Source organism: Canariomyces notabilis, assembly GCF_033297395.1.
Source record: "Canariomyces notabilis strain CBS 508.74 unplaced genomic scaffold N656scaffold_7, whole genome shotgun sequence".
Classification (NCBI taxonomy): domain Eukaryota; kingdom Fungi; phylum Ascomycota; class Sordariomycetes; order Sordariales; family Chaetomiaceae; genus Canariomyces; species Canariomyces notabilis.
The window spans coordinates 679,527-703,421 of record NW_027041829.1 but is presented as its reverse complement, the minus strand read 5'-3'; the positions used below and the strand labels follow the sequence as shown (position 1 = coordinate 703,421).

Below are 23,895 nucleotides of genomic sequence, written 5' to 3'. Positions count from 1 at the left end.
GCATTCCTGCCAGGACGGTCCCATTCTTAATTGGTGGTGTGAATGTTGGTGAGGGAGAACCTAAGTACCTGTAGAGTTTCAGTTCAGCCCGCGAATGGAGTGACGTTGGCCTCGGGTCGGGCCGACAGCCAACAAGGCCAAGACAGAACTGCCGGCGCTTCTTGAGCAGCGCTGGCAGGCACTTCGAAGATGGAGCAGCTAGAAGAGAGCCGGGCTGCGGTTGCTTGCATCGATGGTAGCCTGGGACTTTCCTGGTACAATACAAAACCGGTCGTGGATGCTTTGTTCTCGCTGCAGAGGAAGTGTGATTAAGCACCAGCCTCTGCCGGAGAACAGAATCCTGTTGAGAGGGATGACGGGAACTGAGGCCGGGATGAGATGTAGGTACGGAGTAGACTTTCTAGCAACAAAGTTGAGAGTTCTTGAGGTTTTGGCGCCGGGGTTGGGAGCGGCGTCCGGCATACAGTACGAACCAAACTGTGCCACTACACCTGAGTGCGATCGTTCACCACTCAACGCAGGCTGCAATTCGTTGCGTTTCTACCTCCATTGTTCCACCCCAAATGGGACATCAAAGCACTGCGTTCGCGACGACCCTTTTCCTCCACCTTCCTTGTTGAACTGTGACTCGACACCTTCTCAAGATGGTCAGGGCCATTCGTGGTAGGTTCTCTCATCTCCTATCAGCACTGTCTCGATATCATTTCACTCATTTTAAACAGGCGTGCTCATCGAGTGTGAGCCGGCCATCAAGTCCATCATTGTCCATCTTGACAGCGCCAACAACGACATCATCATTGAAGACCTCGACGAGCAGCATTTGGTTGTCAAGGAGAACATGGTGCACGTGTTGAAGCAGAAGCTGGAGGACGTAAGTGCTCTTCCTGCCGTGTGTTCCTCCCTGCTGACAAGCATGAAAGCGTCTAAAGGAAACATACCGGCCCGAGGAGCCCTTAGCCGACAGCGATTGAGAGATCAGAACTCTCATATAACCGCAGGGGAAGATTTGTGCACATCGTTGGTTTTTTATTGTACATACATATACAATACAACGGTCCCGTGGCAAAGCCTCCGACCGTTCCCCGACCCTTCGTAGAGCTTTCACACCATAGCACATCCAGTTCTCGCAACTTTAAAGTTTCTCAAACGTGGGCTTCCTCTTCTGAATTCCAGACATCAGAGCGGCTGGCACATCGCTGGTCTGCAGAGCGGCGGCATTCCAGACACCGGTATACCTCAGGTCTGTGAACGGTCAGTCTGGAACACAAACTCTGGACAACGGGGAAGACGCACTGTCAGCAACTGTGTGATCCCGGCTATGATTCAGCAGCTCCTTGGTCCCTTGCACAGCTACAGGGCTTTTGGAGGCGATGAAGCCGGCCGTCTCCAGGGCCGCGGCCAGCGCGGCAGCCTTGGACTCGTGCACCTTGCTGACGAACCCGACCGAAAGCGCCTCGGCCGCATCAAAATTGCGGGCTGTCAGGCACACATCCTTGACCCACGACGCGCTGCCGACCGCCTTGGGGAGCCGCGCTAGGGTGCCAATGTCAGCGGCCAGCCCAATGTCGACCTCCTTGACAGCAAACACCACGTCCTTGGAGCAAAGCCGTATGTCGGCGCAGCAGGAGATGTCTATCGCCAAACCGATGGAAATTCCGTGCAGTACGCAGATGACGGCTTGTCACGGGGCGTTTTAGTTAGCCAGGGCTCAAACTTTCAATTTTTGTTTACTATCTCCCTCCGCTGGGTGATGACTGTGCCTACGTTTTTCGCATCTCTCCACGGCCGAGATGCAATCTTGGAACTCGGCAATGTGCCGGCGCAATTTGGCCGCGTTCCTCGCTCCGTCGGCGGCGGCGCCGGCGCCCTTATTAGTCGACGACAGCGGCCCGGTCTCGTTGGCGGCCTTGACGTCGAGCCCGGCCGTGAACGCGCGGTCGCCGGCGCCCGATAGCACCACGGCGCGCACGTCCGGGTCTGATGACAGCTGCTGGAATACCTGGCGCAGCTCGAGCCACATGGCCTCGAAAAAAGCGTTGAGCTTGTCCGGCCGGTTGATCTCGACGTGCGCCACAAAGGCCGCCGGGGACGTGACCAGGAAGTACTGGTACCCCGCATAGCCTGCTAGTCTCTGTGGTTGTGCCATGTTCTAGGTGTCCCCTATGTATTGTACCTTTGGACTCACGATGTGCCGCGGGACTGCAGCAGGGCGATGTGAACAGAGGACGTGATGGGGTGGCACGACGACCGGTGTACCGTTCCACCGAGAGCGGATGCGTCGGGCTGTTGGCTTTTTATTGAGGTTGGTGCCGCAGAATTGATTATACGCCGTAGCAGCTCATCGAAATATCAGTTGATGCTCAAGCAATCGCTTTTGCTGGGTTGCCATCGCCATCTTTATCTTGGGTCGACGATCGCTGGCTCTAGTGCGTTGCCGAGGCTGCACTGGCAGCGGGCGGGCTTGGCCGAAGCTGGGGAAGCCCACAATGGTTCGTCGGTGTGGAGTCCACCTTGGTGTGCCAAGAAAGCCTGGCGGGTAAGCATGTGAATGGCGTCAATGGTACGAGGGTACGAAGTACGGCGCACCTACACCTGGAGCTTGACGGATGGAAAGGAAGAGCCAACTTATGACCGTACGGTACATGAAATGGATAGGTAGTCAATTGGACTTCTTGGGCCCTGCTCCAGGTGCTCTGTTCTAGGACTTGTACGGATATAAACCTCAATCTATACAAGTACGGACGTACGAGTACTCTGTCCTAATCAACTTGAATGATACGGACACTCAAGCAATGTTACACATTTCAGTATGGAGGATAACCTAAGTAATACCGGAATTCCACGTCGTTGTTCCCGGCCTAATTTTTTAACGGGGTTGGGCAACGAAGCCCAAAACAACCATCGCTTGCACTTGGAGCATCGTTCTATACGGATACGTAGAATACAGACAGGTCGAGATGTGTAATTTCCATATCACTCAGGTTCTGCAGCCAAACGGCTCCTGTCAGTGAAATCGTACTTTACATACCTGTACTGTATGTCATTACAAACTCCGTATGGCCGCTTCGTCACCACAACCTGATTCAGCTAGCCATCAAGATAAATTGGCGGCGCTGGAACTAGGTACTCCGTAATCCGGCGCTCTTCAATATGACTTCCAACTGTTACCGTACCCTCGGTGCAACACATCACCCACTGAGCCCAGCCTACCTTCTCTGCGGCTGTGTCGATATTGTGTGTGAAAGACTGGTGGTTCAATACAGCGTGTCCTGCTCGATATTTCGTGATATGGTTTACTCTAACACTGATTTATCTGTACTTACCAAGTGGGACCATTCCGGGCATATCCGTAAGTGGGCTGCCCCAGATTGCAGCCGAAGTCGTCTCGACTTTCTTCTTCAGCAAAAAGCCAGGAAACGCCCCCCTGAAAAAGGGCCGTACTTAATAACTGACAGGGATCACGTCCTTCACATCTTTCATCCCAATCTTCCTCAACAAAAACTCCGACTCGGTGACAACAACTCGACCACTCGAATTTTCTCTTACTCCTCGAGGCCTTCGATTTGGCGTTTAGCCCGCCGCTGCCACTTCCTGCTGGGCAATCGCCATCTTGCGCTTTGCCGCTGTTGGGGGCAGCTCGCCTCTGCAGGCCAATAACGGCAATCCACGCAGCCCCTCGTCTGTTAATTCCTTCCCCCAATCAGCAAAGAGCAATCCGGAGCCACGCCGCCGCCTCTGAGCACAGCAGCAGCCCAGGCCGTTCAACCCTCAATAAATTCCTGAGTACGTGTCTAGCTGCACGGTACAATACACTCCAGCCTAGCCTCTTCGTGCCACTCAGAGCACCCGCCCGCCGAGGAGAGCGTCCCTGGAAATAGATCCAACGTGTCTGCAGCGGCACACAACAGCATGGGAGTGGGACAGCTGCGGCGCTGCTAGAACACACCTACCTGCCTGCCTCACATACTTTCTAGGTATATCGACGGGTACCTACTTATCTGCCTTTACACAGAAAACGGTCTTGCCGCTGCTTGCATCTCGCGTTCGTCTGTTTCCATTCTGTCATCAGCCGCTCATTTCCTTGGGCTCGACCAAGGCCCCTTCCCTGGCCGCGACCTGTTTTTTCTGCCTGGGTGGCTCGGTTTTTGCTTCTTCCTTCCTCGATCATCAACCCGCCCCCTCGGTTCTACTCCGACGTCTGGAAGCATCCCTCCTTTCTTTTCCGCGACGTCGCCGTCCTTTCAGGAACACAGGCCCCGACTCCGAAGAGCTGCTCCTGATTGTCATCGTCACTCATTGGGTTTCGACACTCACGCGCAGCAGGCCTCGGTTCTAAGATGGCTACGCCCGGTTCAGCCAGGCCCGAGGTGGGCGACATGTTGCTCGTCATCCGTGAGTTGCCCTGCGTCCAGATTACCCAACCGCCATCGATTTAGCTTCGGACCGTCGCAATGGTGATCCCCTTGCGCCCACCCTTGGCAGCTCCCGGCTGTCCGATGCTGGAATGGCGTTTGGGCGAAACACAAGCAAAAGCAAGGACTGACCATGCTGTTTCCTTCCTAGATGATTTCCAGGCCCGCAGCTCCGACGAGCTTAGCCTGGCCAAAGGCGACCGTGTCGAGTTGCTTGAACGTGATGATGAATTTGGAGACGGTTGGTTTTTGGGCAAACATCTAGGCAATGGCAACACCGGTCTTTTCCCTGAGGGTATGTTGACAGCCGTGATGCAATCCCCCGCCATCGAGACTAATCCAGTACAGTCTATACCAGACCGGCGCCGAAGCCAGCCGTGAGCAGCGCGTCGCCGTTTTTAGCACCCAAACAACCCCTCACACCCTTGGCCGAGGTTGCCAACGAGCAGACATCAACCGCCACAAGTCCACCCGCAGAAACGACCAAGTCTGCCTCCCTCCAGGAGCCAAAACCAGCCTCCGCCGCGCTCCCGCTCAGTTCGTTCGCAACCGGTACCGCCCCTAGTCCACCGCAATCGGCCAACAGCCTGCCTGCTGGTACCGGCACTGGTCTTAGCAGCAGTACAACGCGACCCAGCGCAAGCACGGATAGCCACGTCCTGCACGAGACCCTAAATGTTATCGACGAGCACATCACGGATTTGAACTCGGCACCAAGCAACGTGAATTTTCGTAATGGTAACGACTCGGGCAGTGAATACAGTTCCCACATAGACCATCGAATTTCGTACATCCAAGGTGAAGAAACGGATGAGGAGGAAGAAACGGTCCACTCTCGCTCCGAGGTTGAGTCGTGGTCCGCGGATCAGGTTGCCGAGTACCTGTTCACCGTCGGCGTTGAAAAGCACCATTGCGAGGTTTTCCGGGACCAGGAAATCACGGGCGAGGTGATCTTGGGAATGGACCAGACGTCGCTCTTTATCAAGGCGCTCGACTTGGGCTCGGTGGGACGCAGGCTAAAGACGTGGCAGAAGATCAAGCAGCTGCAGGATGAAGTGAACGGGTTATCGACGAGCATGGGGAGAAACACCATGTCGTACGGAAGCGACGCGGGGTCCGAGGCAGGAAGGGTCCGGAGCAGGACAAATACTGTGACAAACTCCAGTCAGCGGTTCACTCCTCTTAACGATGCCAGTTTGTCGGTTTCGACAAGAAAGCTGTCGCAAACGCCGAAGCTGGAGCCGTACGAGCCCGTATCTCCCGTGTCGCCCTTGGTAGAAAGCCCGAGTCGCGCGTTTCACGAGAAGCGACCCTCTGCTGCATCTGTCCGAGATTTGCACCACTCTCGCCGTCACTCATCAACCGATTTCCGCCTGACAGGCACAACACTCAACACTTCTACTGTGCCTTCCAAGACCGCGTCCACTGGACCATACCCGCGGCAGGACGCTCCCCATAAGAAGCAGCCATCCTTCGATAGGAATTGGACTCTGGGGAGCGCCACGGCTTATGCGCAGCGGCCCTTGTCCTCTGCAGGGCCTCAGGAGGGCACGGTGGGACAAAGCTCTGAGCTCCAGGATTCGGCCATCGAGCTCGACCGGGGCTACTTTTCTGGTCCTGACGCTGATACCCGACGCCGGAATGTTCTTAAGAAGCGTGACACTCTGCAGGCGGGCCAGTCCTCGCCCAAGTCCAGTTACACAGAGGAGCAGCGAGTGCGGAGCGCGACCGCGTTGTCCAGACACTCGAGGCTTGGTAGCACGGATTCCACGCGCGAGTCGCCCGCAGCCCAAAAATACTATGGCAAATCCAAGCGCACGCCGTCTACGGCTACTGCGGATTCCATGCGCCGGATTTCCGAGTCCAGGGAAGCGACTCATCCCACTGTTACCAGGTTGGACAGCAACACATCGGACCAATCTCGCGCGTCACCTAAATCTGCCATCAAACGATTGAGTCAAGTTAACCACCCCGATTTCAACGTTGCGATGATGCTGCGAAGTGGGCTAGGCGGGTTGAGGGCCGCCTCGGACGCAATTACGGGCAGCGAAAAGGCCAAGGTGTCACCAATTGACTCCCCAAACAAGGAATCACCGATGTACTCGCCGGCGCGCACGGGATCTAGCACACCCTCGGCTGGACCGAGCTTCGAGCTGGATTCCCCCGATGCAGCCAAGAGCCCGAGCACGGCGACGACGGCGGCCAGCCGCACCAGCCGCAAGAAGACGAAGCAAGAAACCAGCGCATATACTCGCGGCCTCCAGAAAATCAGCCCTGCAGAGGCGATGAAAGACGCCGATTACAGCGGCTGGATGAAGAAGAGAAGCGCTAATCTCATGACGACGTGGAAACCGCGTCTCTTTGTACTCAAGGGTAGACGGCTCGCATACTACTACTCAGAAGACGACGACCAGGAGAGAGGACTTATCGACATCTCTTTCCATCGCGTTCTGCCGGCCGACAACGAACGGCTCACCGGACTCCATGCCACCCTCACGGGGGTATCGAGTTCGCCAGCAATGCCAGCTGGAAGCCACATGCCGACACTCGCAGCCGCAGACGCGGAACGCGATCCGGTCAAGGAGTCGGATTCTATCTTCATTTTCAAGCTTGTCCCACCGCGCGCCGGTCTTTCGCGCGCTGTCAATTTTACCAAGCCAACAGTGCACTATTTTGCGGTACCCAACATCAAGCAGGGGAGATTGTGGATGGCGGCCCTTATGAAGGCGACGATCGACCGCGACGATACCCAACCGATTACTACGACGTACCAGCAAAAGACGATCTCGTTGGCCAAAGCCCGGCAGATGCGGCATAGGCCGCCGGCTCTCATGAACCTTGACGAGACAAACGACGAGGCCAGCAACGGCGAGAAGAAAGCAGCTGGCAGCAAGGATGCAAATGGTCTTGGGATTGTCTACAGCGAGGCTGATTCCGCAGCCGGAGGCTTGGAAAAGTTTGGACTCCACCAAGCCGAGAGCGCCGGAGTTGGAGGATTCAACCTTGGTACCCAGGAAGGCACATCAGTGCTCCCACAGAGCGCCTAGATACATGGACGTTGGGGCGTTGGACGCAAAACCCAAAATCTGCCGGCTTTCCTGTTGATTGCTCGTCTCAAATACCCCTTGTTTGATGCGCGACGCTCGCTTTTTTTGTTTTAGTTTCGCAGCATACCCATACAATACATAATGTTCCTGTATCACACAAGCCTGTCTGGCGCGAGGATGGTACGTGTTTGATTAGTTCCCAAAAGCCAATGCGATGCTCTTTTTGGGTTGGTTACAGCAATGGGGAAGGAAGACGGGAGGGGCGCTCATCCATGGCGTCAAACCAACTTCCTGTGAAATTCCTCTTTTGTCCAGTATCGTGCCGAGATATGCTAAGTACATGAACGCGTTGCGTCCCTTTGGAAGGGCAAAGGAACAAGAGCGAAGGCCTCAGGCAAGGGCTAACTGTGATGACGATTTGGCCTGTGTAAGATTGAATAGCTTGATTGAGTCGGAGTGATGAATCTTGGGAGAAATGAGAATTGCAAAGAGCAATTGTGGAAGAGATTTTATTGTTTCCAGTGTTGTGCTCCCAGTGCAGGTTTGGCTCAGTTGGCTGTGGACGGTGTTCGATGCCTGATATACAGCCAGATTACGAACGTACGGCAGTGTACGGAGGTGTAAATCAAGCCGCGGAATTTTCCGAGTCGCGCAGACAGCTGCCAAAAGTCGCGTCAAAGCGCCAAAAGAACGAAGCTTCCTCTCAATTTGGAAGCTCTGAGCTCAAGATTCAAAGCATAGCACAAAGCCCTTCACCGTGCTGCTACTCGTGACTGACTGACCTGCCTCTGCGAGAGGTTGGAAGAAGTTACTCTGTAACTTGTCCGATTCCAGGGCCTGCGACGACGCCCAAGGCCCAACTCAATTCGCAACGCGCGAGCAGTCTTGACTCTTACCTTGTGCAGCAAACAATTACAACCCCAGCTAACGACCCTTCGCACCCAACTTTGGAACCGAAGAAACCGACTACGACGAACCTTACCCTTTCACCCTGGCAGGACTTGCCGATAGAATAAATTGCAGCAATAGACAGGAGATACCAGGAACGAAGAACACGAAGAAAGAAAGGGAAAATTACAATGTCGAACCGCTTCTTTCAACCCCCATCCTCCCCATCCTCCCCATCGCTCCCACAACCCTCGACGCCAAACCGCCCCAACAATAGCGGCGGTATTAACAACAGAAGCAACAACATCAACAACACGCGAAACCTCGAAGTCAACCCGGACTTGCTCCGCTCCTTCGGGAGCCACCCCTCCACGACCCCCGCCGCACCCCCGCCACAAAAATTGTCCTCCTCGGCCGCAAGCTTCACCCCGGCCGGCGCGCCCTCGGCACAGTACCTGGGCAGCTCCATCATGAGGGGCATGTCAGCCGGCAGCAACAACAACAATAATGGGGGAGGTCCGCAGGGGCTGTTTACCAGCGGCGCGGCTGGAGTTCCTAAGAGGAACTTGTTCGCTGCTGGTGGTGGTGGGGGAAGGAAAAAGGTTCCGCTTGGGAGGTCGATTGTGGGCGGCGAGCAGAGGCCGCCTCGTTCGAGGTTGGGGATGTCGGTTGCTTTTCAGGATCGGGATCACCATGATGATGAGAATAATGATGGTGAAGGTGAAGGTGAAGGTGAAGGTGAAGGGGCGGGGAAGAGTAGGACGTTTGGCGTGCCGTTTGATGAGAGCTATGGCGAGGAAGAGGACGAGGACGAAGAGGAGGTTGGGGATAACGATGACGAGGGTGATGGGGATATGTGGCTCGACATGCCTGCCCAGGGCGGCGGGGACTGGAACGGGATCGGCGAGGAGTCGGACCTGATGATGCTCAATACGCCCGCGGCAACGGAGCGTGTGAGGAGGGAGGCTGAAGATATTTTCCGCGCGTCCGCAGTGCACACCGGCGGCGGCCTACACCGCCGCAGAGAGTTCCGCTACGCCGCCCTCGCCAAAGACACGTACACACAGCTGGGAACCGCCCCAATCACCGAGCCGCCGAATGTAATCCTTGGCACGGACGCGCTGGTCGCCAGGTTGTATGATGAGGGTGTTGGCGAGGCGGACGACGAGGAGAAAATGGATGACGCGCTAGCCACGGTGGCTGGCAAGCTGGCGGCGCTTTGGAAGGATTACGTGGATACGCTCCCGCAGCCTACCGAGGAGCATGTTGCCGAGATAGGGCCTGGCCCGCATGCGACCCCGTTTGAGAAGGCGAACTACCTTGCCAATCTGGCGCTGCAGATCCATCACACGAGATACGACGAGTCGGGCGCCGGCCGCGTTGAACCCCTCCCCGAGACCATGTTCCGGTGGCTCAACGAGTATCACGACATGTACGGCAACCAGGTCGACGAGATTCTGCGTCATCGGCCCAGTCCGGCGTGTCATTCGCTCTTCTGGCAGGCCGTCTTCGTCGCTCTGCTGCGCGGCAACGTCGGCGACGCGGCGAAGCTGCTCAGGCAGGCCGGCTGGGCCCACGTCCGGCGCGGCGGCCAACGTGGCGAGTACGCTTATGTTGACCGCGCGCTGGAGAATGTGCAGCGCGCTGCCGAGGAGACGATCGCTGTTCTCGAGAGATGCCCGGGGTACGACGGCAACTGGGACATTTGGAGCAGCGACTGGACTCTGTTCCGCGTGCGGGCGCAGGGCGCGCTCGACCACCTGAGGCGCTTTGCAGAAGGGAAGGAGACTGGATTTGGCGAGTCGGCCTTCTCTGCGTCTGCCGCGTCGGCGAGAAGCAGGCAGTCCATGGCCGGCCTGGCGCGGCGGGCCGAAAGCCAGGTGCCGTGGGAGATATACGAAAATCTGAACATTGTATTCGACATCGTTCTTGGGCAGCAGGGCGCCATTCTGGAAGCGGCCCAGGACTGGCTCGAGGCTACTGTTGGTCTCTTTGGCTGGTGGGATGAGCGGAAGGCCAAGACGGAGAATTCGCTGTCACGGTCACAGGCATTGGTGCTGGCCTCGGCGCCGACCACGGATGCCGAGAGTTACCTTGACAGGCTCTCGCGTGCTTTCCACGCGGCGGTCAAGTCGGATTTCCACTTCAATTCACAGAACCCCATCGAGATTGGCATGGCCTGCGTTTTTGAGGACAATATCAAGGGCGTGATAGGCCTGCTTCGCGCATGGTCGCTCCCGATCGCTTCCGCCGTGGCCGAGATTGCATCTCTAGGAAAGTGGCTGCCTCCTCACCAGCCCTCCGCTCTGTTCGGACTCGAAGAGCTGGATATGGACGATCTGGAAGTTCTGGGCATGGATCCTGGTGCGCCAGACGAGATCGACGGGATCAAGGACAGTACCTTGGCACAATATGCGCAGGCGCTCGCGGACTACGACGAGCTCTCTACTGTGACGCACAAGTCAGGGGTCTCGCGGGATGGCTGGGAGTTGGCGATCAGCGTGTTGGGCAGGATGGACTCGCCGGAGCGGTCTGACGAAATGGTCAGAGATCTGGTGGATCACATTATTCAAGGCATGCATGTGGATTCCAATGTGATGGTGGACAAGCTCTGGGCCTTGTTGAATGAGCTAGGCATGATTGCCTATGCCGAGGAGACGGTAGAGGTAAGAGCTATTCAGTTGGACCCCTTGCCCCACGAGACGACTTATTGACTTGCACCTAGACATATGGAGATATCCTCGCCCGGGATTCCCATCGCTACGGCGAAGCCATGTGGTACTACGCTCTCGCGCACCGGCCAAACAAGGTCCGCGAGGTCATGAACTTGCTCATCTCGTACTCGTTGATCCAGTCGACGGCATTCCCGCCCAACAACGACCTCGACGATTATCTTCACAAGCTCCTCACGGACCGCAGCAGGACGCTAGAGCAATGCGCCAAGCAGGATATGGAAGCGGCCGAGCTTCTGGGGAAGATGCTCAGCGGCTATGCCGCACTGCGGCAGTTTTATGACATTCGCGACAACGAGAGCAGCCTGCCGAACGCGACTCCTCTGGCGCGACGCCAGCAGGCCGCGGCCGCGCTGATCAGCGTCATCGCCAGCTCGGACGACAACATCCGCGGTGGCCTGTTCGATCAGACCCGTGACGGCATCGTCAGCGAGGACTTCCTCCTGGCTTTGCTCGGCGAGGCGCTCGTGTTTGTCAGCAACCCGGACAACACCAACGTCCACCACGGCCAGTTCACCGCGCCTGTCATTACGCTCGACCAGATCGACACAATCCTCAAGGCCATTGAGGACCTGCAAGCCGTCGGCAGCAGGGTTTATACCGCGTGCGACGAGTTCCTTCAGCTCGTACTCGCGTCTGCGCCCGGCGGGCTGAAAGGGTCTACACCGGCCGACTTGCTGAAGAGCACATCCGGAGGGGGAGGAGGAGGGTCTGGCTGTCTGGTACTGGCTGGCAGCTCGCTTGTCGCGAGCCAGCTGCAGCGGTCGCTTAGCGGGAGTGGCGGCCTGGGTAAGGTGAATGCTAAAAGGGGGTGGGACTGGCGGACGGAGGTAGCGGCCAAGACCACCGGGGCGGACATCATGCGGCGGCTCAGGCTGGGGTTGGCGAAGGACTTGGCGACCTTGTGGCTGGCGGATGCGGATGCCATGGTTTGGTGATTTTCTCCCACCTGGACCGAGCCCCTGATTAGATTTGATATGGCCGAGCAAAACGGGGAACTTGGCGGCCCGGGAGCACTTCCTCTACTGCGCATCATGTGAGAGTGCAGACTACGGTGGTCGATGTCTATGTAGAGATGTATGGCATTTCTAAGTGTACTACCTCCGTACCTTTTCCCACAATTTCCAATCTCAGGTTGAGCTGAGCCGCCAACAACAACACCATTACATTTCACCCAATGACTCGCACACCACCTAATTACTCTACTCTAACCAAGCCTCGCCCTCCAGAATTTCCCTCCAGGACTGGGACCCTTCGCGCCGAAACTCCCTGACGTCGACAACGTCCTTGGCACCAAAGCTGCCGTACAGGTGCGGACAGCCGTTGGTACCGTCCACCTCGTTCCACTTGACGCTCGAGGCGGGGAAGTTGGCGAGGCGCAGCTTGAGGATGTAGAAGGCGGGCGTGTCTTTGAAGAAGAGGTCTGCTGTGATGGGGATCTTTTGGCGTTGTTGATGTTGTTAGTTGTTGTTGTTTTTCATACTGTTAGATGGTATCTTTCCAAGTGTTACATAGATAGGTATGTATGTATAGGTACAATAAGGAGAACCGGACTCGTGGGTTTTTGCAGCACCAACGGTCTTTCTCCCTCCCGGAACATGCGCAAATGTCAATCTCGTGTATTGTATTGTGTATACGTACCTGCCACGGAGCACTCAGGTGGACAAAGCCATCTTGCCGGTCTAGCTCCGAAAGCGGGTATTGCTCGGGGATCGGGTCGGGCGGGGCGGTTGGGGTGATTTTGTAGACAAACTTGGGGAGCGGAGAGGGAGGAGGCAGTGGGGCCATCTCCCTTTTTGTCCTGAATAGGTATTTTTGATGCTTCTGTGACGTATCTGTGTCTGTATTTATAACTGGATTGATTGGGTCTAGGTGCAGGTGAGAAATCAGGGTGTTGAGATCTTTATTGTGTTTGTTGCGAAAAGGAGAAGTGTTTCGGCGCACTGGGCCAATGCCGGGTCGGAGTCGGAGTCAAGTGTCATCACTCCACAGCTGCTCTCACCTTCCACTACATCGGCGTAGGCTTATTTCATTTTCCACTCGAATCCGTTCTACGCTGTACGACTCAGCAGCCCGACGAATACTCAGCCTACACCATGTTTGATATCCGACAGGCTCGTGATAGGATCATGGATACGGTCAGCTCCTCGTTTTAACAGACCGTCTATCCAATGATTGAACCTGGATCTCACAGCTGTCCCAATCACTCATCTCATCGGCCGAAGACAATGGCGGCAATATATAGGAACTTAATCCTGCATGTGCTTTTCACCTCTCGAATCCGCCGGGTTATCAGAGTCGGTCTAGGCTGCTCCATCTAAGTCTTATACCCAGCCCCAACCCGACTCGGCCCGTTGAAGTAGGACCCGATTCAGCCCGATTACAGACAGGATGCAGGATGTGCAAAATTGCACATCGATGACCGAACCGTTTCCTTGTAAGCGTCTCGCAGATGCCCTGCTTAACATCTCTCTTCTATCGTTGCAACCATCCCAGCCATTAAGGGAGAGTATATGGAGACCCTATTATCCGTGTATGACATGTCATGGCAAGAAGAGTAAAAGGGGGGGAAACTGCCGAACCGTGGAACTCGGGAGAAGGAGAAAGGTATAGCGTAGGGTATACCAGCAAGCGAAGAGATGGCGGAATGCCGCGATATCGCCGAAGCAGAGGCGAAGATGCGCCCAGCCAAGCAACATGCTAGCCACAAGGATAAACTTGCGACGGCATGATCGCGTGTGTTCACTCGTTAACCCATTAACGTTACCTGCCTCTCCTGCCTATCCACATCCCTCCCGTCTCCCATCCGTGTGTGCCGGCAATCGTTCCCCCTCGAACCCCACCTTCTAAGGCGGGGTCGAAAAGCATGGCAGCTTGATGATGGCTCTTTTTCTTCGTCATTCATTGCTCCTCGCCCCGGTGGTTCAGAGAAAACAAACAAAAACATCGTTGTGCAACACGGCCAATTGACTTTTTCATCGACTCGATATCAAAATTAGCTGAAATGGCATCAACAGCAGGGAAGGTGAGTGAGACGATAAATTGACAATCACCATGAACACAACCCCACAGCATCCTATTGGCCCCTCCATATTCGATTCTCAAAGTTTGAACAGTATTCGCTGACTTGGGGGTTCGCAGACGATTACCTGCAAGGCTGCCATCGCCTGGGGCCCAGGCCAGGAGCTTAGCTATGAGGACGTCGAGGTAGCGCCGCCCAAGGCCCACGAGGTCAGAATCCAGATCTATTATACCGGTGTCTGCCACACAGGTACTGTACCCTTCATCCTCGCACCTTGATGGCTGCCCAATCCCGTGTTGACCAATCCGGGCTCGCAGATGCCTACACACTTTCCGGCAAGGACCCCGAGGGTGCATTCCCCGTCATCCTGGGACACGAGGGCGCCGGCATTGTCGAGTCGGTCGGCGAGGGGGTGACAAGCGTCAAGCCCGGCGACCATGTCGTCGCTCTATAGTAAGTCGCAGACCGTGCGAGTCCCTCCTAAGAACACGACGGGACTCAATTGACAAACCTACTTCACAGCACCCCCGAGTGCAAGGAATGCAAGTTCTGCAAGTCCGGCAAGACCAACCTCTGCGGCAAGATCCGCGCGACCCAGGGCAAGGGCGTCATGCCTGACGGCACCTCGCGCTTCCGGGCGCGGGGCCAGGACATCCTGCACTTCATGGGCACTTCCACCTTCAGCCAGTACACCGTGGTTGCCGATATCTCGGTCGTGGCCGTGCAGCAGGACGCGCCCATGGACCGCACCTGCCTGCTGGGCTGCGGCATCACGACGGGCTACGGCGCCGCCACCATCACGGCCAAGGTCGAGAAGGGCAGCAACATTGCCGTCTTTGGCGTGGGCTGCGTCGGGCTCAGCGTGCTCCAGGGTGCCGTCGCGCAGGGCGCCGGCAAGATCATCGCCGTCGATGTCAACGATAAAAAGGAGGAGTGGGCGCGCAAGTTTGGCGCCACCGATTTTGTCAACCCGACCAAGCTGCCTGAGGGCAAGACCATCGTTGACAAGCTCATCGAGATGACGGACGGCGGCTGCGACTACACCTTTGATTGCACCGGCAACGTGAGCGTCATGCGCGCCGCTCTCGAGGCCTGCCACAAGGGCTGGGGCCAGAGCATCATTATTGGCGTTGCCGCTGCTGGACAGGAGATTTCGACGAGACGTAAGTTGGCGTCCCCCTCTCAAACCCCTTTCCCCGGACTCTTGGGTAGGTCTCGAACTAAAAATAAAACATAGCGTTCCAACTCGTGACCGGCCGTGTCTGGAAAGGCAGCGCTTTTGGCGGCGTCAAGGGCAGATCGCAGTTGCCTGGTCTCGTTAGCGACTACCTCGAGGGGCGGCTCAAGGTGGACGAGTTCATCACGCACCGCAAGACTTTGGCGCAGATCAACGAGGCATTCGAGGTCATGAAGCAGGGTGACTGCATCCGGGCTGTCGTGACCATGAAGGACTAGTGACTCTTGTGACTCTTGGAAATGCGGATGTTGGACGCTGAGCCACGGGACCCATGAGGGTTGTACTTTTTTTTTTTGTTAGCGAACATAACGTGCAATGTCAGTCCCAGGCGGCGTCAGCCTTGACCACGGAATCTGCAGCAAGCTCGTATGCCCCTGGGGGCTCTGAGTTTGCCAAATGTCGCCGTTCCGCAGGCCCTGCGAAGTAGTCCGGCGGCCAAATGTGTGATGCAAGCGAAGTTAGGAGAGGCTACCGTACTTGATGGAGCACGATTGGATCCCGACTTATGCTGTCTCATGCAACCGACCGTATCGGGCCAGTCTAACATTTTCGGAATTTCGAGTCAAGGTTCGCGTTGAGGCCTTTATACCTAATGGCTGCTGTTTAAGGCAGTCATGAGCGCCTGACCGCCCCGGATCGGCAGGCTGCGGTTCAGCCTCGGCTCCATGTGCATGCACCGGATCCAACGGCCCGGGAGGTCGGCACGCAGGTCGGCGCTTAACTAGTGATCCACCCGGCGGCCGCTACAGGACCCGGAACCGTGCTACGGAGTATGGAGATTGGAGAGCGTTAGGTGACAATCCGTGTCCGGATCGCTCTGCATCAAAATGCTGTGTGTTGTCGTGCTGCTCAGCCTTGTGCATCTCCCGGGTAAATAAATGCTTTTGAAGGTTTGGGAAAAGATGAGAGAAGAGAAACAGAGTGCTCTTCAGCAGCCAAATATTTGACCGAGGCAGTGAGATGACCGGGGTTTTGCAAGGGGGTACGTTAGTGTACTGTACTGTCTACTGTACAAGTACATACATGCAAAATCATATTGTAAAGTACAGATGGCGGCCCGATAAGGACTCAAGAAGACATCGGGCAAGTCCAACCCGGGTCGGGCAGGCAAGAGCAATGATGGTTGTCCCCTTCTAATCCAGTGGATGACGTGGGCGATCTCGGGCCACAGCCAAATGTGAGGAGGAATGCAGCGTGCATTGCTTCCTAGACACATTCAAGTTGACTTCCGTACAACGTCAACAAACGTAAAGTTGGCGTACTGGTATTTGATCTTGTTTTCTTTGGAACGGCTGGCGCATCAGTGACACCACCAAAATTTCTTCGGTTATTTCGCCTTTTTGAGTGATCGTTGACTGCCGACTGCAGGAAACAGTCGGCCAGTCAAGATGGCCGATCTGAGAAAACCTTGTTTTGTCTCCCATCACCGTCCCATGGCCAATTGGATAGCCGTTGTTCGACGGACTCTACCGGGTGGACCAGCGACGTCGATGCCATCGGGGCACTAGGCGAACGCAATCTACGTACAAGGAAGAGCTCAAGAGAATCGACAGAGCGGCCCTCTCGATACCTAATGTAAGCATGCTGTATCCGTAACGATAATGCATAATGCAGAGGTACCCAGCAAGATTCTGCGTGCCGGTATGATCTTCGGTAGGTGTGATTGCTGGTATAAATGCCCCGGTCATCCGTCAGTCACACTGTTTCTTTCACGATAAGTCGGCTTACAGGGGCTGGCCTGCCTTTTGCCAACGGGTGACCCGCCGCCACGCAAGCGCAGCGCAAACGCAATTGGGCGCCGCTCCCTTGCCAACACTGCCATCGTCAATCTGAGCTACTTGTACTTTGTACATCAGCCACCCTGGCGTTGGGTGAGGCGAGCTGGTCGAACCACTTCCACCCTGTTCCAGGTCTACGTTACTTATTTGTTGCCTACCACGTTAGTCAACCGCCATCATCAAGGATAACAAGCCACGTGAGAGTGGCTTGCTGTTTCCGACCGGACCTCCACCGAGCGCCCAGTTATATAACCTTACCACCCGCCATCGTCGTCTCCCGGTTGCATTTGATCCCTTTCCCTTCGCATTCCTTAGGTATCCGACCCACCTACCTACCCATCCGCTCGCCAACCCAACCCAACACGCACGATTCAGAACACCGATCCGAGTTCGCTCCCCCGATTGTCGGGCATTCTGCTGGGATTGCGTTTGACACTGGGAAAAATCGATCTCTGCGCTACCAACGAAACGATTCCTGCTGCTGCCTTTCGCCTCAACACCGAAAATGCCTAAGAAGCTCAGGTGCTCGTTCGAGGACTGCAAGGCGGCAGCCCAGCGCATTTCGGGAGATTGCGCCTTCTGCCAAGGGCATTTCTGCAACAACCACCGTCTATTAGAAGACCACAAATGCCGGAATTTGGAAGACGTAAGTTCCTTTACTGGTTGGTCCCTTTTCGGTTTGGCAGGGGTTCTTCCAGAAAAGCAGCTCACTGACCTGCTGTCCCTTATCAAGTGCAAGAGGGAAGCGTTTGAGCAGAACGCAAATCAGCTCTACAAGGAGCGGACCCAAGTCATCAAGACAGCCTAGGCTACGACTCTATAAGACCTTCCGCTTGACCGCCCGAATACCACGCCGGCAACCGGGGGTGGAATTGACGATTCTAAACGCAACGGCGCTGGAACAGGCGAACAGCCGAGCCCGTCGCAGGCGCCCTGCGGTGCCGCCGCCGTCTCTTGGACCGGCGCAGGCCGCATCGCGCCTTTTGATTCACTTCGACATATTAGCGAGGGGACAGCGCTTTCCCGGCGTATAGGGGTTTATCATGTAATATTGTATCTCGGCCTGGCGTTATAGGAGGAATAGCGCCCTGCATATTTGCTCTGGCTGGATATCACGGAAGCAGGGGGGTTAGAATGGACTAGATGTAAGAGCTGCTTTGAGCATTTGTCGCGCCTTTGACATTTGCCACTGGCACTTGCTGTGCCGGTTGGAATTAGACAGCTTAGACACATTCCGTGGACAAGGCAAATACGCCATTTCACCAAACAAACATCAAAGTGCCAATTCCTTTGATCTTGTCAATGTACTGCCTAGACACGTGGTCTTGCACTCGATCTGTCTCTTGAACTCGAGACTCCGACATCGCTCTACCAGCGGTACCAATGACTACCTTACAACCCACCCAAAAATTGGGGTGCATCACGGGGCTTTCTAGGCACATCACTTGCCTATTGAGCTGTCATGTGGGGTGTGCATCTGGCGAAATAGACCCTCGATCGTATCAAGGACAATTCGATGTCCATATACCTATGTATTTACAACACATATTCGTAGATACCTAACATTACTGTAGATATAGTAAAAGCTAGACCTTCCTTTTACAGTATCTGACTATAGCCCTGGCGCAAATCCCCCCATCTTCTCTTGTCTTATCAGGCTCTCGAGGCTTCAGACTTGACTCTGGCAGAAGCTTCTCGGAGGTAGCTCGACGAGTGCGAGGCCCATCCCACGACATCCTCCTTTTCCTCCTCTTTTTTGACCAATACCTCGCCGTCTCCACAAACATTAATCCCACCCTTCACCTCGTCGATGTCCATCGAGCCCTCTTCTTTCTTGATCCCCAGCTCCATATCCCCCTTCACTTCTACCTTCACCTCATCAACCTCTATGGATTGCATAAGCAACTCGCCGTCCCGTTCACCGACCCCTTCTCCGTTGACTGCCGGCTTCACCTCGCCAACCTCTATTTTCCCCTCCCTTTTAATCGCATGTTTACTCTCCGTATTCTCATCCCTCTCCCCCTTGACCTTTAGTTTCGCTTCATCAACCTCCATCTTTTCCTCATTTTTAATCACCTGCTCACACTCCATATCCCCAGCCTTGTCCTCGACCGAGGGCTTGACCTCATCAATCTCCATCTCACCCTCCATTTTGACAGCCTGTTTGTCCTCCATCCTCATATCGGTTTCCCCGCTGACCTCTATTTCAGCCTCGTCCACCGCCATCTCATCCTCCTTTTTTATCGTAACCGCCCGTTCAAGGTCCGTGTTCACAACGCTTTCCCCTGTGATTTTCATGCCCTCCTCGTCGTCAACATCAATCTTTTCCTCCTTTTTGATCACTGGCGTATTTTCCCGATCCCCAACCCTTTCCCCCTTTTTGGTCGCCTGCTTACTTTCTGTATCCGCATTCCCTTCCACCTCAATCTCGTCAATCTTTATTTTTTCCTCTTTCACCTGATCAATCTCCATGTCTTCCTCTTCACATTTAACCAACCCCCCACCCTCCATTCCCTCCCAACCAACAACATTCCGCTCAAGCTCAGGCTCAGGCTCAGGCTCAGCCTTGACCACCTCAACCTTGACCCTCTCGTCCTCCTTAACAAGAACACTCCGCTGCCTCCTCCTGATACCCTCATTAACCTTCTTCCGGTCAGCGGCCTTGCACAGGCCGCGGAGACCCAGCTCGCAGTCGCCGCATTTTGGCCCCACGGGAAGACAAACCGACTGGCCGAAGCCGACAAGCAGCCAGTTGATCTCCTTCCACTTGTCGCGGGGGAGCCAGGCCTGCAGGGCCAGGCGCGTCTCCTCGGGCGTTTTTGTTCCCGGCCGCCCCTGCCACCCCCACAGGTTGGTGATGCGGTGCACGTGCACGTCCACCCCGATCCCCTCGACCCGCCCCCACCCGTTGTCGGCGCTCATGCACAGGTGCGCCATCTTGGGCCCCACGCCCGGTAGTGAGACCAACCCTTCAATGGTGTCGGGTATGTCCGAGTTGAATTTGTCGCGGAGGATGGCGGCGGTTTGTTTGAGGTATCTGTTCGGCCGGGGGTTGTTAGTAGAATGTTCCCTAGTTTTGAAAGTGCCAATGAAGATGGAAGGGAAAGGCAGGTATGGTAACCAAGGACCCTTACTTAGTCTTGTTATTATGAAACCCGACTTTGCCAATCAATTCGTTCAGCACCGCCGGATCAACGGCGAGCATGTTCTCCAGGGTCAACCCGGGCAACGCGCCGGGCTCGTGGGGCGGCAGCTCGGCCTGCAGCCGCGCCATGGCCTCGGCGTTGACCGTGTCCTTGGTCTGGCTGGACAGCATGAGGGCTACGAGGGTGTGGAAGCGCCGGTCGCGCGCGCTAGCGGCCGGGTGGGCGAGCCGCTCGCACCCCATCGTGTCGACGGCTGCGTTGGCTGCGGGGCCCGTCAGACGCATCTCCTTGACGAGTGAGTAGATTTCCTCCCAGTCCGACGGCGGCTCAACCGTCGTTGCGCCTGTGACGGCGTCGGTCGTTTTGCGCGCGGGCTTCCGAGCGCGGCCGCGGGGTCTTGGTGGCTTCGTGTCGGCTTCGACATCGGATGACGCGTCTTCTTCTGCCTTAATTTCGGTTTTGATCTCGGCTCTTGTCGTCGCCCTCGTGGTCATGGTGGTTGTTGTTGGTGCCCGTCGTGGTGACGGCTGCACTACTGCGAGCTCTGTTGCGGTGCGCTTCCGTTTGCGCGTTGCGGGTGTCGTCTTCTTGACGATGGCATCTTCAATGTCGGAGCCGAACGTTATTTCGGAGTCGGCGTTATCCAAGCTGTTGTCAGTCACGCCGGGCGCGGGAATGTTCGAGGCACCATTGTACGCGAAACGCGCGAGGCTGGAGCGCGTCACGCGACGGGGCGTTACCGTCGTCGAGCTGGCGTCGAAGAATCTGGATGTCTCTCTTGCGACTCGTGGAGTCCTCATGATTCTGGACATGTAGCGAGACAGGAGTCTCGAGGCTACATGCAACTGAACCGACACGCGGTGAACACTTTCGTGTGTGTGAGAGCTTTCGGGAGGAAATTCACCTTTGTCTTTTGTCCAATGCAACGCGGCGTGGTAAAATTGATTACATACAGGTAGCCCCTTGCCCCGAATTGTCGGGTCCGGGAAATGCCGCCACTAAGCCAATTTGGGATAGCTTGACGTAACTAATACGGAGACCGGTAACGCTAGGTATGTAAGATTCGATTTACATGTATGTACACAATTGATGGCTTGATGCCGTTGGTTGCGACCGTAAGAACTTAAAGTGCACTTGCACGACTTCAAGATCCGTGGTTCGAGGCTGAATACGGATAAAGCATATGAACATTCTTGATGCCGCACGGTATTTACTTTACAGAGTGCCTATATGTCAGGTGGTTGTTCCTCTTGCTCCGCCAAACTCGCCCTTTAAACCCGATTAACGTCCAGGCGCCGCATTCTCCTCGTATAACACATACGCTCCTAACACCAAACAAACCGTCTATATCTCCGGCCTTCGACTCCATGGTCACAAATGGGGGCGTGAATAAACAGACATGGAGTGCAGAAAAAGCAAGGGAGAAAAGAAAAAAAGAAAAAAGGAAAAGAACAAGACAGAAACGCCGGCAAGTAACCCATCCGCAACCCCAAATACCTATCCTACATGAGAAACTCCTCCGTCACCCAATGCCGCAAGACGACCCAACCCTCCTCGAATCCAGGCTTCTCCATCCTCACAATGATAGCCGCATGGCTATGCCGATGCTTGTGTATCCAAACCGGATACTTTCTCCATTTCAGGGCATCCAGCGCCCTGATGGCGGCAAATTGGTACGGCGCCAAAGCCAACGTCGGCTCTCCCTCAGCGGCGCGCGACTCCTTGCGTTCGAGCGCGAGGATCTCGCGGTCGCCCGCCGCGTCTTGCCCTTCCCCGTGGTCCTCGTGCTCCTCACCGCCACCTAACCCACCTTCGTGGTTCAGGTACTCGTGGCCCTGGGAGCTGTTGAGGTTCTCGTAGGCGTCCTCGACCGCCTCGCGGATTTCCTTGATCCAGAGGTTCACCCGGAAGCTTTCCGGGTTGATGCCCGCCAGCCCGCGCTCGTGCAGTCGCACGCGCCGCGACGAGCGCACCGTCTGCACGGCCGAGTTGACCAGGAACGCGACCACCCCGACGGGGATGAAGACGGCGAGCGCGAGCATGAAGGGGATGCGCTCCGCCCGCTTTTGGAGGGTTGGTGGTTCAAGGTCGTCGTCGGCGGAGGACGAGTCCACCGGGTCGGTCGGGTCGAGGATCACGTCCTCCCAGCCCTTGAGGTAGCGCACTTTCATCTTGGACAGGTCGGTGAAGGGATCCGTCTTGGAGATGGCGGTCGTGTAGTAGACGGCGCTGCGGTCGTTGATGATGTTTGTGTACAGGGTGTGGCGCTTGAACTTGGCGAGGCCTGACATGAAGATGGAGTTTGGGTCGGCGAGCACGGCCAGGATGGGCTTGCCCGTGTCGCGGAACTTGTCGATGCCGAAGAGCTGCCGTCCGGACATGCACAGCGTCCTTGCGCCCATGACGTTCCAGATCTGGTTTGCCCACCCGCGCAGCGGACTTCGTACTCCGAGGAAAGGGCTTGCGAAGGCGGTGAAGTTCTGGGTATAAAAGGTCAGTTCCGGCCCCCGTTTGCCTTTGGTGTCTTGGGGAGGGGTTGCGTACCATGCACTCCAACTTGTCCAACACGCCCCGGGCGAAGAGCAAGCCAATGGCGTATCTTGCGACCAGGCCGCCGAGCGAGTAGCCGACAATGCTGAGCTTGGTTATGTTTCCGCCCTTGCTCTTGATCAGCTCCAGCTCCTCCTCGATCTCAACGCACACGCGCTCGCCGCCGAGTTCAATGCCATCGTATGTGAAGGAGCCGCTGTTGCGCTTTGCGACCAAGATGTGGAGCTTATCGGGCGGGTATTGGGTTCGCAGGGCTTTGGCCACGGACCTCATGTGGTTCGGGTTGCCCCAGAGCTACCATGGCATGTAGTTGTGTTAGCAGATGGAGCTGACATAGGGACGATTGGCGTGTTGGTTCGGGAGACTCGGGACACAACCCAACTTACCCCGTGGACTAACACACAGAGGTGTTCTGCCCCTACATCACCACCCGCATATTCCATGTTTGCCATGACGTTCCGGACCGGTAATGTGATATCACGCGAAATTTCAGCAATGGTACGCTCGAGTCCTGTTCGGCTTTTCTAAGAGAACGGGGCAGATATGGCAGGCGTCCAACAGCTCGGTGACTGTACAATCCAGTACTATCCTTTCCGGTGGCTCAAGGACTGATGCCCGGACAATGCGCTGTAAGGCGCGGGCGAGAACGGAGATAAAGTGCCTCTTGAGCCCGACAGCCCGTCGGGGCTGTGTGCTATGTACAGTACTTGGTGGGGCAGCTGGAGGGAGCCTGCCGTTTTAAAGGCCAAGCTGTGCGCAGTGAGGCAAACGGCCCCGGAATTGTCCCGAAGTGCGCTGAGACTTGGATGACTGATGACGACGCATCGTCGGCCTGCACTGTAGCATTTTCGCCAGACAATGGATCGAAAATGCGACTCGGGAGTCGCTCAAGACGCAACGAGGCACAGCGTGTTCTCGTCAGCAACGACTTGTCCAGACTGCGTCGCACACCATAAAACAGATTAGGTACCTACGTTACGGGGCCGGACAGGGGGGCATCATGACCAGCCAAGCTGTTCACACGAATATCTCTCAAATCACCTGGGCGTCGCGACCCGGATGGCCTGTCTGCCGCCCAACTTT

The 23,895-nt window shown here is 56.0% G+C and overlaps 9 protein-coding genes across 9 annotated transcripts; 6 read left to right on the top strand and 3 right to left on the bottom strand.

Moving 5' to 3' along the window:
- Positions 1 to 644: 644 nt before the first annotated feature.
- Positions 645 to 971, top strand: N656DRAFT_797098 (nucleotide excision repair, TFIIH, subunit; the record flags this gene model as incomplete). The annotated part of the gene is made up of 3 exons (XM_064817595.1): positions 645 to 663; positions 723 to 871; positions 921 to 971. 3 exons carry the CDS (start codon positions 645 to 647, stop codon positions 969 to 971), a joined length of 219 nt encoding a protein of 72 aa, XP_064671459.1.
- N656DRAFT_777929 (ClpP/crotonase) lies at positions 921 to 2,439 on the bottom strand. Its single transcript, XM_064814910.1, has 3 exons — positions 1,765 to 2,439; positions 1,294 to 1,677; positions 921 to 1,242 (listed from the first exon to the last, which is right to left on the bottom strand). The coding sequence occupies exons 1-3, from the start codon at positions 2,144 to 2,146 to the stop codon at positions 1,133 to 1,135; spliced, it is 876 nt and encodes a 291-aa protein (XP_064671458.1). The 5' UTR covers positions 2,147 to 2,439; the 3' UTR covers positions 921 to 1,132.
- Positions 2,440 to 3,050: 611 nt separating this feature from the next.
- Positions 3,051 to 3,857, top strand: N656DRAFT_604830 (uncharacterized protein). Its single transcript, XM_064810265.1, has one exon. It carries the CDS (start codon positions 3,151 to 3,153, stop codon positions 3,655 to 3,657), a length of 507 nt encoding a protein of 168 aa, XP_064671457.1. The 5' UTR covers positions 3,051 to 3,150; the 3' UTR covers positions 3,658 to 3,857.
- Positions 3,858 to 4,337: 480 nt separating this feature from the next.
- N656DRAFT_706708 (uncharacterized protein) lies at positions 4,338 to 7,459 on the top strand (the record flags this gene model as incomplete). The annotated part of the gene is made up of 3 exons (XM_064811376.1): positions 4,338 to 4,392; positions 4,564 to 4,707; positions 4,761 to 7,459. The coding sequence occupies 3 exons, from the start codon at positions 4,338 to 4,340 to the stop codon at positions 7,457 to 7,459; spliced, it is 2,898 nt and encodes a 965-aa protein (XP_064671456.1).
- A 1,079-nt stretch (positions 7,460 to 8,538) lies between these two features.
- Positions 8,539 to 12,017, top strand: N656DRAFT_706777 (uncharacterized protein; the record flags this gene model as incomplete). The annotated part of the gene is made up of 2 exons (XM_064811380.1): positions 8,539 to 11,013; positions 11,073 to 12,017. The coding sequence occupies 2 exons, from the start codon at positions 8,539 to 8,541 to the stop codon at positions 12,015 to 12,017; spliced, it is 3,420 nt and encodes a 1,139-aa protein (XP_064671455.1).
- Positions 12,018 to 12,120: 103 nt separating this feature from the next.
- On the bottom strand, positions 12,121 to 13,012 carry N656DRAFT_777925 (uncharacterized protein). Its single transcript, XM_064814909.1, has 2 exons — positions 12,721 to 13,012; positions 12,121 to 12,518 (listed from the first exon to the last, which is right to left on the bottom strand). Exons 1-2 carry the CDS (start codon positions 12,865 to 12,867, stop codon positions 12,282 to 12,284), a joined length of 384 nt encoding a protein of 127 aa, XP_064671454.1. The 5' UTR covers positions 12,868 to 13,012; the 3' UTR covers positions 12,121 to 12,281.
- Positions 13,013 to 13,846: 834 nt separating this feature from the next.
- On the top strand, positions 13,847 to 16,015 carry N656DRAFT_777921 (alcohol dehydrogenase). Its single transcript, XM_064814908.1, has 5 exons — positions 13,847 to 14,104; positions 14,221 to 14,350; positions 14,419 to 14,554; positions 14,624 to 15,264; positions 15,339 to 16,015. Exons 1-5 carry the CDS (start codon positions 14,084 to 14,086, stop codon positions 15,554 to 15,556), a joined length of 1,146 nt encoding a protein of 381 aa, XP_064671453.1. The 5' UTR covers positions 13,847 to 14,083; the 3' UTR covers positions 15,557 to 16,015.
- A 1,606-nt stretch (positions 16,016 to 17,621) lies between these two features.
- On the top strand, positions 17,622 to 17,924 carry N656DRAFT_797092 (uncharacterized protein; the record flags this gene model as incomplete). The annotated part of the gene is made up of 2 exons (XM_064817594.1): positions 17,622 to 17,762; positions 17,850 to 17,924. 2 exons carry the CDS (start codon positions 17,622 to 17,624, stop codon positions 17,922 to 17,924), a joined length of 216 nt encoding a protein of 71 aa, XP_064671452.1.
- An 845-nt stretch (positions 17,925 to 18,769) lies between these two features.
- On the bottom strand, positions 18,770 to 23,255 carry N656DRAFT_788773 (DUF676-domain-containing protein; the record flags this gene model as incomplete). The annotated part of the gene is made up of 5 exons (XM_064816719.1): positions 18,770 to 20,186; positions 20,251 to 21,037; positions 21,812 to 22,742; positions 22,807 to 23,106; positions 23,199 to 23,255. 5 exons carry the CDS (start codon positions 23,253 to 23,255, stop codon positions 18,770 to 18,772), a joined length of 3,492 nt encoding a protein of 1,163 aa, XP_064671451.1.
- Positions 23,256 to 23,895: the final 640 nt, after the last annotated feature.